At 60.5% G+C, this 13,091-nt stretch overlaps 1 protein-coding gene across 1 annotated transcript in view; it reads left to right on the top strand.

Annotated features, from left to right (window-relative positions):
• Positions 1–10,974, top strand: part of BOP1 (BOP1 ribosomal biogenesis factor) — an 87,554-nt gene extending 76,580 nt beyond the window's left edge. The window contains 4 exon segments of the mRNA XM_050337534.1: positions 1,259–1,343; positions 10,184–10,270; positions 10,272–10,286; positions 10,463–10,974. Of these exon segments, the coding sequence (XP_050193491.1) occupies positions 1,259–1,343; positions 10,184–10,270; positions 10,272–10,286; positions 10,463–10,616 (341 nt within the window). The 3' untranslated portion in view covers positions 10,617–10,974.
• Positions 10,975–13,091: the final 2,117 nt, after the last annotated feature.

Raw genomic sequence — 13,091 nt, 5'->3', positions numbered from 1 at the left:
TTCCAATCCTGGGGGTCTTTTCCAACATAAATATTCTGAGAATTCCCATCCCGGGGGTCTTTTCCATCCTGAATATTCCAGAATTCCAATCCCAGGAGGTCTTTTCTGACATAAATATTCCAGAATTCCAATCCTGGGGGTCTTTTCCAACATAAATATTCTGGGAATTCCCATCCTGGGGGTCTTTTCTGGCCTGAATATTCCAGGAATTCCCATCCTGAGGGTCTTTTCCAACATAAATATTCCAGAATTCCGATCCTGGGGGTCTTTTCTGGCCCGAATATTCCAGAATTCCGATCCCGGGGGTCTTTTCCAACATAAATACTCTGGGAATTCTGATCCCAGGGGGTCTTTTCTGACATAAATATTCCAGAATTCCCATCCTGGGGGTCTTTTCTGGCCCGAATATTCCAGAATTCCAATCCCAGGGGGTCTTCTCTGACATAAATATTCCAGAATTCCCATCCTGGGGGTCTTTTCTGGCCCGAATATTCAAGAATTCCGATCCCGGGGGTCTTTTCCAACATAAATATTCCAGAATTCCGATCCCAGGGGGTCTTTTCCAGCCTAAATATTCCGGGAATTCCGATCCTGGGGTCTTTTCAGCATAATATCTGGAATTCCGTCCGGGGTCTTTTCCAGTATAGAATATTTCCTAGAATTCCGATCCTGGGGGTCTTTTCCAGCCTAAATATTCTGGGAATTCCGATCCTGGGGGTCTTTTCTGACATAAATATTCCAGAATTCCAATCCTGGGGGTCTTTTCCAACATAAATATTCCAGAATTCCAATCCCGGGGGTCTTTTCCGGCCTAAATATTCCGGGAATTCCGATCCTGGGGTCTTTTCTGGCCCAAATATTCCAGAATTCCGATCCCAGGAGTCTTTTCCAGCATAAATATTCTGGGAATTCCCATCCCGGGGGTCTTTTCTGGCCTGAATATTCCAGAATTCCGATCCTGGGGGTCTTTTCCAGCCTAAATATTCTGGGAATTCCCATCCCGGGGGTCTTTTCTGGCCCGAATATTCCAGAATTCCGATCCTGGGGGTCTTTTCCAACATAAATATTCCGGGAATTCCGATCCTGGGGGGCTTTTCCAACATAAATATTCCAGGAATTCCCATCCCGGGGGTCTTTTCTGGCCCGAATATTCCAGAATTCCGATCCTGGGGGTCTTTTCCAGCCTAAATATTCCGGGAATTCCCATCCTGGGGGTCTTTTCCAACATAAACACCCCCCCTGTTTGTTCCTGGTGCAGGTGACAACGTGATCTGCGGGAGCTACGACAGCAAACTGGTCTGGTTCGACCTCGACCTGTCCACCAGACCCTACCAAATGCTCCGGTGAGAGCAGAACAGACCCTAAAAATGATCCCTAAAAACGATCCCTAAAAACGATCCCTAAAAACGATCCCTAAAAACGATCCCTAAAAATGATCCCTAAAAACGATCCCTAAAAACGATCCCTAAAAATGATCCCTAAAAATGATCCCTAAAAATGATCCCTAAAAACGATCCCTAAAAACGATCCCTAAAAACGATCCCTAAAAATGATCCCTAAAAATGATCCCTAAAAACGATCCCTAAAAATGGTCCCTAAAAATGATCCCTAAAAATGATCCCTAAAAATGATCCCTCCACTGCCCACGAACCCCCTGAGCCCCCCTCCCGGGGCCAAGCCCCGGGAGGGGGGCTCAGGGGGGCCGTGGGCAGTGCCCGTGGTAGCTCCCAGTTTGTTCCAGTTGCCCTGGGGATAGTCTGAGCTTCCCAGAGCCCACAACAGCTCCCAGTTTGTCCCAGTTCCCCTGGGGACAGTGCCTGCAGCAGTTCCCAGTTTGTCCCAGTTCCCTGGGGGCAGTGCCCACAGCAGCTCCCAGTTTGTCCCAGTTCCCCTGGGAGCAGTGCCTGGAGCAGTTCCCAGTTTGTCCCAGTTCCCTGGGGACAGTACCCACAGTAGCTCCCAGTTTGTCCCAGTTCCCTGGGGACAGTACCCACAGTAGCTCCCAGTTTGTCCCAGTTCCCTGGGGACAGTACCCACAGCAGCTCCCAGTGCATCCCAGTTCCCTGGGGACAGTGCCCACAGCAGCTCCCAGTGCATCCCAGTTCCCTGGGGACAGTCTGAGCTTTCCAGAGCCCAAAACAGGTCCCAGTTTGTCCCAGTTCCCCTGGGGGCAGTGCCCACAGCAGCTCCCAGTTTGTCCCAGTTCCTCTGGACAGTGCCCACAGCAGCTCCCAGTTTGTCCCAGTTCCCCTGGGGACAGTGCCCACAGCAGCTCCCAGTTTGTCCCAGTTCCCCTGGGGGCAGTCTGAGCTTTCCAGAGCCCACAGCAGCTCCCAGTGCATCCCAGTTTCCCTGGGGACAGTGGCAGTTCTGAGGGACCACAGCAGCTCCCAGTTTGTCCCAGTTCCCCTGGGGACAGTGGTAGCTCTCCAGAGCCCACAGCAGTTCCCAGTTTGTCCCAGTTCCCCTGGGGATAGTCTGAGCTCTCCAGTGCCCACAGCAGCTCCCAGTGTATCCCAGTTCCCTGGGGACAGTGCCCACAGCAGTTCCCAGTTTGTCCCAGTTCCCCTGGGGACAGTCTGAGCTTTCCAGAGCCCACAGCAGCTCCCAGTTTCTCCCAGTTCCCCTGGGGGCAGTGCCCACAGCAGCTCCCAGTGCATCCCAGTTCCCTGGGGACAGTGGCAGCTCTGCAGAGCCCACAGTGGGTCCCAGTGCATCCCAGTTCCCCTGGGGACAGTGGCAGCTCTGAGGGACCACAGTAGCTCCCAGTTTGTCCCAGTTCCCTGGGGACGGTGGCAGCTCTCCAGTGCCCACAGTAGCTCCCAGTGCATCCCAGTTTCCCTGGGAGCAGTGCCCACAGCAGTTCCCAGTTTCTTCCAGTTTCCCTGCGGACAGTGCCTGGAGCAGTTCCCAGTTTGTTCCAGTTTCCCTGGGGGCAGTGCCCACAGCAGTTCCCAGTTTGTCCCAGTTCTCCTGGGGGCAGTGCCTGCAGAAGTTCCCAGTGCATCCCAGTTTCCCTGGGGGCAGTGCTCACAGCAGCTCCCAGTTTGTGCCAGTCCCCTGGGGGCAGTGCCCACAGCAGTTCCCAGTTTGTTCCAGTTCCCCTGGGGACAGAGTCCACAACAGCTCCCAATTTGTCCCAGTTCCCCTGGGGGCAGTGGTCACAGCAGCTCCCAGTTTGTCCCAGTTCCCCTGGGGGCAGTGCTCACAGCAGCTCCCAGTTTGTTCCAGTTCCCCTGGGGACAGTGCCTACAGCAGTTCCCAGTTTGTTCCAGTTTCCCTGGGGGCAGTGCCCACAGCAGTTCCCAGTTTGTCCCAGTTCTCCTGGGGGCAGTGCCTGCAGAAGTTCCCAGTGCATCCCAGTTTCCCTGGGGACAGTGCCCACAGCAGCTCCCAGTTTGTCCCAGTTCCCTGGGGGCAGTGCTCACAGCAGCTCCCAGTTTGTCCCAGTTCCCCTGGGGACAGTGCCCACAGCAGCTCCCAGTTTGTCCCAGTTCCCTGGGGACAGTGCCCAGAGCAGTTCCCAGTGTATCCCAGTTCCCCTGGGGACAGTGGCAGCTCTGAGGGACCACAGTAGCTTCCAGTTTGTCCCAGTTTCCCTGGGGACAATGCCCACAGTAGCTCCCAGTTTGTCCCAGTTCCCCTGGGAGACAATCTGAGCTTTCCAGAGTCCACAGCAGCTCCCAGTTTGTCCCAGTTCCCTGGGGACAGTGGCAGCTCTGAGGGACCACAGCAGTTCCCAGTTTGTTCCAGTTCCCCTGGGAGCAGTGGCAGCTTTCCAGAGCCCAAAACAGGTCCCAGTTTGTCCCAATTCCCTGGGGACAGTCTGAGCTTTCCAGACCCCACAGCAGCTCCCAGTTTGTCCCAGTTCCCCTGGGGGCAGTGCCCACAGCAGCTCCCAGTTTGTCCCAGTTCCCCTGGGGACAGTCTGAGCTTTCCAGAGCCCACAGCAGTTCCCAGTTTGTCCCAGTTCCCCTGGGGACAGTGCCCACAGCAGCTCCCAGTTTGTCCCAGTTCCCTGGGAGCAGTGCCCACAGCAGTTCCCAGTTTGTCCCAGTTCCCCTGGGGACAGTCTGAGCTTTCCAGTGCCCACTGCAGTTCCCAGTTTGTTCCAGTTCTCCTGGGGGCAGTGCCCGTGGTAGATCCCAGTTTGTCCCAGTTCCCCTGGGGGCAGTGCCTGCAGCAGCTCCCAGTTTGTCCCAGTTCCCTGGGGGCAGTGCCTGCGGCAGTTCCCAGTTTGTCCCAGTTCCCCTGGGGGCAGTGCCCACAGCAGCTCCCAGTTTGTCCCAGTTCCCTGGGGACAGTGCCTACAGCAGTTCCCAGTTTGTCCCAGTTCCCCTGGGGGCAGTGCCTGCAGCAGTTCCCAGTTTGTCCCAGTTCCCTGGGGGCAGACCCCACAGCAGCTCCCAGTTTGTTCCACTTCCCCTGGGGACAGACCCCACAGCAGCTCCCAGTTTGTCCCAGTTCCCCTGGGGGCAGTGCCCACAGCAGCTCCCAGTTTGTCCCAGTTCCCTGGGGACAGTGCCCACAGCAGTTCCCAGTTTGTCCCAGTTCCCCTGGGGACAGTCTGAGCTTTCCAGAGCCCACAGCAGTTCCCAGTTTATCCCAGTTCCCCTGGGGGCAGTGCCTATAGCAGTTCCCAGTTTATCCCAGTTCCCCTGGGAGACAATCTGAGCTTTCCAGACCCCACAGCAGCTCCCAGTTTGTCCCAGTTTCCCCTGGGGACAGTGCCTGCAGCAGTTCCCAGTTTGTCCCAGTTCCCTGGGGCAGTGCCCACAGCAGCTCCCAGTTTGTCCCAGTTCCCTGGGGACGAGTGCCCAGAGCAGTTCCCAGTTTGTCCCAGTTCCCCTGGGGACAGTCTGAGCTTTCCAGAGCCCACAGCAGCTCCCAGTTTGTCCCAGTTCCCTGGGGACAGTGCCCACAGCAACTCCCAGTTTGTCCCAGTTCCCCTGGGGAAAGTGCCTGCAGCAGCTCCCAGTTTGTTCCAGTTCCCTGGGGGCAGTGCCCGCAGCAGTTCCCAGTTTGTTCCAGTTCCCTGGGGACAGTGCTCACAGCAGTTCCCAGTTTGTCCCAGTTCTCCTGGGGGCAGTGCCTGCAGCAGTTCCCAGTTTGTCCCAGTTCCCCTGGGGGCAGTGCCCACAGCAGCTCCCAGTTTATCCCAGTTCCCCTGGGGGCAGTCTGAGCTTTCCAGAGCCCACAGCAGCTCCCAGTTTGTCCCAGTTCCCTGGGGACAGAGCCCACAGCAGCTCCCAGTTTGTCCCAGTTCCCTGGGGACAGTCTGAGCTTTCCAGACCCCACAGCAGCTCCCAGTTTGTCCCAGTTCTCCTGGGAGCAGTGCCTATAGCAGCTCCCAGTTTGTCCCAGTTCCCCTGGGGACAGTGCCCACAGCAGCTCCCAGTGCATCCCAGTTTCCCTGGGGGCAGTGCCCACAGTAGTTCCCAGTTTGTCCCAGTTCCCTGGGGGCAGTCTCAGCTCTCCATTGCCCACAGCAGCTCCCAGTTTGTCCCAGTTCCCCTGGGGACAGTGCTCACAGTAGTTCCCAGTTTGTCCCAGTTCCCCTGGGGGCAGTGCTCACAGTAGTTCCCAGTTTGTCCCAGTTCCCCTGGGGACAGTGCTCACAGTAGTTCCCAGTTTGTCCCAGTTCCCCTGGGGACAGTGCTCACAGTAGTTCCCAGTTTGTCCCAGTTCTCCTGGGGACAGTGCCCGCAGCAGCTCCCAGTTTGTCCCAGTTCTCCTGGGGACAGTGCCCACAGCAGCTCCCAGTTTATCCCAGTTCCCTGGGGACAGTGGTAGTTCTCCAGTGCCCACAGCAGTTCCCAGTTTGTCCCAGTTCCCCTGGGGGCAGTGCCCACAGTAGTTCCCAGTTTGTCCCAGTTCCCCTGGGGGCAGTGCCCACAGCAGTTCCCAGTGTGTCCCAGTTCCACTGGGGACAGTCTGAGCTTTCCAGAGCCCACAGCAGCTCCCAGTTTGTCCCAGTTCCCTGGGGACAGTGCCTATAGCAGTTCCCAGTTTGTCCCAGTTCCCCTGGGGACAGTGCCCACAGCAGCTCCCAGTTTGTCCCAGTTCCCCTGGGGACATGCCTACAGCAGCTCCCAGTTTGTTCCAGTTCTCCTGGGGGCAGTGCCTGCAGCAGTTCCCAGTTTGTCCCAGTTCCCTGGGGACAGTGCCCAGAGCAGTTCCCAGTTTGTCCCAGTTCCCTGGGGGCAGTGCCCACAGCAGCTCCCAGTTTGTCCCAGTTCCCCTGGGGACAGTGCCTACAGCAGTTCCCAGTTGATCCCAGTTCCCCTGGGAGACAATCTGAGCTTTCCAGACCCCACAGCAGCTCCCAGTTTGTCCCAGTTTCCCTGGGGACAGTGCCCACAGCAGCTCCCAGTTTGTTCCAGTTCCCCTGGGGACAGTGCCTGCAGCAGTTCCCAGTTTGTCCCAGTTCCCCTGGGGACAGTCTGAGCTTTCCAGAGCCCACAGCAGTTCCCAGTTTGTCCCAGTTCCCCTGGGGACAGTGGTAGCTCTCCAGTGCCCGCAGCAGTTCCCAGTTTGTCCCAGTCCCCTGGGGACAGTCTGAGCTTTCCAGACCCCACAGCAGCTCCCAGTTTGTCCCAGTTCCCCTGGGGACAGTGCCTGCAGCAGTTCCCAGTTTGTCCCAGTTCCCCTGGGGGCAGTGGCAGTTCTCCAGAGCCCACAGCAGCTCCCAGTGTATCCCAGTTCCCCTGGGGACAGTGCCCACAGCAGCTCCCACTGTGTCCCAGTTCCCCTGGGGGCAGTGCCCGCAGCAGCTCCCAGTTTGTCCCAGTTCTCCTGGGGACAGTGCCTGCAGAAGTTCCCAGTGCATCCCAGTTCCCTGGGGACAGTGCCCACAGCAGCTCCCAGTTTGTCCCAGTTCCCCTGGGGGCAGTGGCAGTTCTGAGGTACCACAGCAGCTCCCAGTTTGTCCCAGTTCCCCTGGGGACAGTGCCCACAGCAGCTCCCAGTGCATCCCAGTTCCCCTCTCACAGAGCTGGGGTGGGATCCCCTAGCGTGTTGGACCCCATTTCTCCACCTCCCAAGCCACTCCCATCCTCTCCATCCCTCACTCAGACACCCCCATCCTCCATCCCTCACTCAGACACCCCATCCCTCCATCCCCTCACTCAGACACCCCCATCCCTCCATCCCTCACTCAGACACCCCCATCCTCCATCCCCTCACTCAGACACCCCCATCCCTCCATCCCCTCACTCAGACACCCCCATCCCTCCATCCCCTCACTCAGACACCCCATCCTCCATCCCTCACTCAGACACCCCCATCCTCTCCATCCCCTCACTCAGACACCCCCATCCCTCCATCCCTCACTCAGACACACCCCATCCCTCCATCCCTCACTCAGACACCCCCATCCCTCCATCCCCTCACTCAGACACCCCTCCATCCCTCCATCCCCTCACTCCAGACACCCCATCCCTCCATCCCCCTCACTCAGACACCCCCCATCCCTCCATCCCAGCCACCCCCATCCCTCCATCCCCTCACTCAGGACACCCCATCCCTCCATCTCCCCCTCTCAGACACCCCCATCCCCTCCACTCCCAGACCATCCCCATCCCTCCATCCCTCACTCAGACACCCCCATCCCTCCATCCCCTCTCAGACACTCCCCCACTCCTCAGCTCAATCTTGTCCCTCTATCTCATCTCACTAGACACATTCTATCCCTCTCTCAGACACCTCTGTCCTCTCCATCTCCCACTCTCAGACACTCCCATCCCTCCATCTCACTGACCTCCCATCCTCCTATCCCCCTCACTCAGACACTCCCCATCCTCTCCATCTCTCAGACACCCCCATCTCCATCCATCCTCACTCCAGACACCCCCATCCCTCCTATCCCTCACTCAGACACCCCTCATCTCCTCCATCCCTCACTCAGACACCTCTATCCCTCTCATCTCCTCACTCAGACACTCTCTATCCTCTCTATCCCTCACTCAGACACTCTCATCCCTCCATCCCTCATTCAGACACTTTCTATCCTCTATCTCCTCATTCAGGACACTCTCATCCCTCCATTCCTCACTCAGACACCTCCTATCTCCTCCATCCCTTCACTCAGACATCACTCCTATCCTCTCATCCTCTACTCAGACACTCTCTATCTCTCTATCCCTCATCAGACACCTCCTATCCCTCCATCCTCACTCAGACACCCCTCCATCCTTCCATCTCACAGACACCCCCTATCCTCCATCCCTCACTCAGACACTCCCATCCCTCCATCCCTCACTCAGACACCCCCATCCCTCCATCCCTCACTCAGACCTCCATCCCTCCATCCCTCACTCAGACACCCCCCATCCTCTCCATCTCACTCAGACACCCCCATCCTCCATCCCTCACTCAGACACCCTCATCCTCTCCATCTCTCTCAGGACACCTCGTATCCCCTCCATCCCTCACTCAGACATCACCCTATCCTCCATCCCTCACTCAGACACTCCATCCCTCCATCGTCCACCTCATCATCCATCCACTCAGACACCCCCATCCCTCCATCCTCTCACTCAGACACCCCATCCCTCCATCCCTCACTCAGACACCCTCATCCTCCTCCATCTCAGACACCCCATCCCTTCATCCCCTCACTCAGACACCCCTCATCCCTCCATCCCCTCACTCAGACACCCCCATCCTCTCCATCCCTCACTCAGACACCCCCATCCCTCCATCCCTCACTCAGACACCCCCATCCCATCCCTCCATCCCCTCACTCAGACACCCCCATCCCTCCATCCTCAGACATCACCCCCATCCCTCCATCCCCTCCCTCTCAGACACCCCATCCCTCCATCCCCTCACTCAGACACCCCCATCCCTCCATCCCCTCACTCAGACACCCCATCCCTCCATCCCTCACTCAGACACCCCCATCCCTCCATCCCTCACTCAGACACCCCATCCCTCCATCCCTCACTCAGACACCCCATCCCTCCATCCCTCACTCAGACACCCCCATCCCTCCATCCCCTCACTCAGACACCCCCATCCCTCCATCCCTCACTCAGACACCCCCATCCTCCATCCCCTCACTCAGACACCCCCATCCCTCCATCCCTCACTCAGACACCCCCATCCCTCCATCCCTCACTCAGACACCCCGTCCTCCGTCCCTCTCACTCAGACGCCCCATCCCTCCATCCTCACTCGACCCTTTGCTTCTCTCACTCAGACACCCCCATCCCTCCATCCTCACTCAGACACCTCATCCTCATCGTCTCCAGACACCCTCATCCTCCATCCTCACTCCAGACTCCCCATCCTCACTCTCAGACACCCCTATCCTCCATCCCTCACTCAGACACCCCCATCCTCCATCCCCTCACTCAGACACCCCCATCCCTCCATCCCCTCACTCAGACACCCCCATCCCTCCATCCCCTCAGGCACCACCCCATCCCTCCATCCCTCACTCAGACACCCCCATCCCTCCATCCCTCACTCAGACACCCCATCCCTCCATCCCTCACTCAGACACCCCCATCCCTCCATCCCCTCACTCAGACACCCCATCCCTCCATCCCCTCACTCAGACACCCCATCCCTCCATCCCTCTCAGACACCCCATCCCTCCATCCCTCACTCAGACACCCCATCCTCCATCCCTCACTCAGACACCCCCATCCCTCCATCCCTCACTCAGACCCCCATCCCTCCATCCCCTCACTCAGACACCTCCATCCCTCCATCCCTCACTCAGACACCCCCATCCCTCCATCCCTCACTCAGACACCCTCATCCCTCCATCCCCTCCTCCAGACACCCCATCCCTCCATCCCCTCACTCAGACACCCCATCCCTCCATCCCTCACTCAGACACCCCCATCCCTCCATCCCCTCCAGACACCCCATCCCTCCATCCCTCACTCAGACACACCCCATCCCTCCATCCTCACTCAGACACCCCCATCCCCTCCATCCCCTCACTCAGACACCCCCATCCCTCCATCCCTCACTCAGACCCCCCATCCCTCCATCCCCTCACTCAGACACCCCCATCCCTCCATCCCCTCCTCAGACACCCCCATCCTCATCCCTAACAGACACCCCATCCTCCATCCCTCACTCAGACATCCCCATCCCTCCATCCCTCACTCAGACACCCCCATCCCTCCATCCCTCACTCAGACCCCCCATCCCTCCATCCCCTCAGGCACCACCGCGCGCGCCCTGCGAACGTTGCCTTCCGCCGGCACTACCCGCTCTTAGCCTCCGCCTCCGACAGCACCGTCATCGTCTGCCAGCATGGTCTACAAGTACAGAGAGGCTTGGGGGTTTGGGGGGCTGGGCTGGGGTCCCCCCTCCTCCAGCAGGGCCCTGCAGGGGCTCCTCGGGGTGGCACACGGCGCTTTTGGGGCGCTTTTGGGGCGCTTTGGGGACCCCGGGGAGGTCGCAGTTACCACTGAGCCGTCTGTGTGTCCCCCCCACACAGTGACCTCCTGCAGAACCCGCTGCTGGTGCCCGTCAAGGTGCTCAAGGGCCACGCTCTCACCCTGGACCTGGGGGTCCTGGACGTGCTTTTCCACCCCAGCCAGCCCTGGGTGTTCTCCTCGGGCGCCGACGGCACCGTCCGGCTCTACACGTAGCTCGTCCCCGGGGATCCCGGCCCTGCTCCGGCCCCGGCACCTCCCTGGGGGCAGGGGCAGGGCTGGGACCACCAGGGTGGGGCTTTCCCCGAGCTGGGACCGCCAGGGTGGGACCCTCCCCAAGCTGGGACCGCCAGGGTGGGACCCTCCCCGAGCTGGGACCGCCAGGGTGGGACCCTCCCGGAGCTGGGACCACCAGGGTGGGACCCTCACGGAGCTGGGACCGCCAGGGTGGGACCCTCACGGAGCTGGGACCGCCAGGGTGGGATCCTCCCGAAGCTGGGACCACCCCGTTCCAGCAGGAGCCCCCCGGGATCGCCGCTCCCGCTCCAGTTCTCATTAAACCCCTTTGGGTACAGGCCTGGCTCTTGTGTCCTGCATTCCCTGGGGACCCCCCAGTCCCCCCACGGACCCCACCCCACGGACCCCACCCCAGGGGTGCCCTGGGCAGGGGCTGCTCCCTATTCCCAGGTTTGTCCCCTTGGGGGGGACAGGACTGACCCATCCCAGCTGGATCCCTGGAAGAGCAGGGGCAGGGGAGGGGGGGCAGTGCCAGGCTGTGTTATGGGGTCACTGGCACCCCACAAACCCCCCCCAGGAAGCCCCCCAGGGGCACCTGCCCAGCCCCTGGGTGGGGGATACCCCAGGAAAAGGAGCGGAACAGCACCTGGAATGGGATCCCAACCCGGAGGAGATCCCGAGGTGATCGAGAAGGGACAGAAAGGGGGGACAAGGAGGGGGCAGGACCAGCTTTGGGGGTCCCACGAGCAGAGCCAGGACCACAGTGGGCGTCCCCTCGGGATGGGGGGGGGGAAAAAACCCGGGATGTCACTCCAGAGGGGGCCCCTCCCACAGCCACAGTGTCTCCCCCAGACCCCCCACAGCCACAATGTCCCCCAGACCCCTCCCACAGCCACAGTGTCCCCCCCACAGCCACAGTGTCCCCCCCACAGCCACAGTGTCCCCCACAGACCCCCACAGCCACAGTGTCCCCCCACAGCCACAGTGTCCCCCAGACCCCCAGCCACAGTCCCCCCAGCCCCCACAGCCACAGTGTCCCCCCAGACCCCCAGCCACAGTGTCCCCCCAGCCCCCACAGCCACAGTGTCCCCCCCCAGACCCCCAGCCACAGTGTCCCCCACAGCCACAGTGTCCCAGACCCCCCAGCCACAGTGTCCCCCCAGACCTCCCCACAGCCACAGTGTCCCCCACAGTGTCCCCCAAGACCCCCAGCCACAGTGTTCCCCCAGACCCCCACAGCCACAGTGTCCCCCCACAGCCACAGTGTCCCCCACAGCCACAGTGTCCCCCAGACCCCCACAGCCACAGTGACCTCCACAGCCACAGTGTCCAACCCCCCACAGCCACAGCCACAGTGTCCCCCCAGACCCCCACAGCCACAGTGTCCCAGACCCCCACAGCCACAGTGTCCCCCACAGCCACAGTGTCCCCCAGACCCCCACAGCCACAGTGACCCCCCACAGCCACAGTGTCCAACCCCCACAGCCACAGCCACAGTGTCCCCAGACCCCCACAGCCACAGTGTCCCCCACAGCCACAGTGTCCCCCCACAGCCACAGTGTCCCCCCCACAGCCACAGTGTCCCCAGACCCCCACAGCCACAGTGTCCCCCCAGACCCCCACAGCCACAATGTCCCCCAGACCCCCCACAGCCACAGTGTCCCCCAGACCCCCACAGCCACAGTGTCCCCCACAGCCACAGTGTCCCAGACCCCCACAGCCACAGTGTCCCCCCCACAGCCACAGTGTCCCAGACCCCACAGCCACAGTGACCCCCCACAGCCACAGTGTCCCAGACCCCCACAGCCTGATGTCCCCCCACAGCCACAGTGTCCCCCACAGCCACAGTGCCCCACACACAGTGACCCCCACAGCCACAGTGTCCCCCAGACCCCCCCACAGCCACAGTGTCCCCCACAGCCACAGTGTCCCCCAGACCCCCCACAGCCACAGTGACCCCCACAGCCACAGTGTCCCCAGACCCCCACAGCCACAGTGTCCCCCAGACCCCCACAGCACCCCCACAGCCACAGTGTCCCCAGACCCCCACAGCCACAGTGTCCCCCAGACCCCCACAGCCACAGTGTCCCCCACAGCCACAGTGCCCCCAGACCCCCCACAGCCACAGTGACCCCCACAGCCACAGTGTCCCCACAGCCACAGTGTCCCCCACAGTCACAGTGTCCCCACCCCACAGCCACAGTGTCCCCCCACAGCCACAGTGTCCCCAGACCCCCCACAGCCACAGTGTCCCCCAGACCCCCACAGCCACAGTGTCCCCCCACAGCCACAGTGTCCCCAGACCCCCCACAGCCACAGTGTCCCCCAGACCCCCACAGCCACAGTGTCCCCCCACAGCCACAGTGTCCCCCAGACCCCCACAGCCAAGTGTCCCCCAGACCCCCACAGCCCAATGTCCCACTCAGACCCCACAGCCACAGTGTCCCCAGACTC

The sequence above is a fragment of the Myiozetetes cayanensis genome, unplaced genomic scaffold (genome assembly GCF_022539395.1).
Source record: "Myiozetetes cayanensis isolate MyiCay16 unplaced genomic scaffold, myiCay2020 scf68, whole genome shotgun sequence".
Classification (NCBI taxonomy): domain Eukaryota; kingdom Metazoa; phylum Chordata; class Aves; order Passeriformes; family Tyrannidae; genus Myiozetetes; species Myiozetetes cayanensis.
Note: the sequence above shows the minus strand (reverse complement) of the source record. Positions and strands in the feature narration are given on the sequence as shown.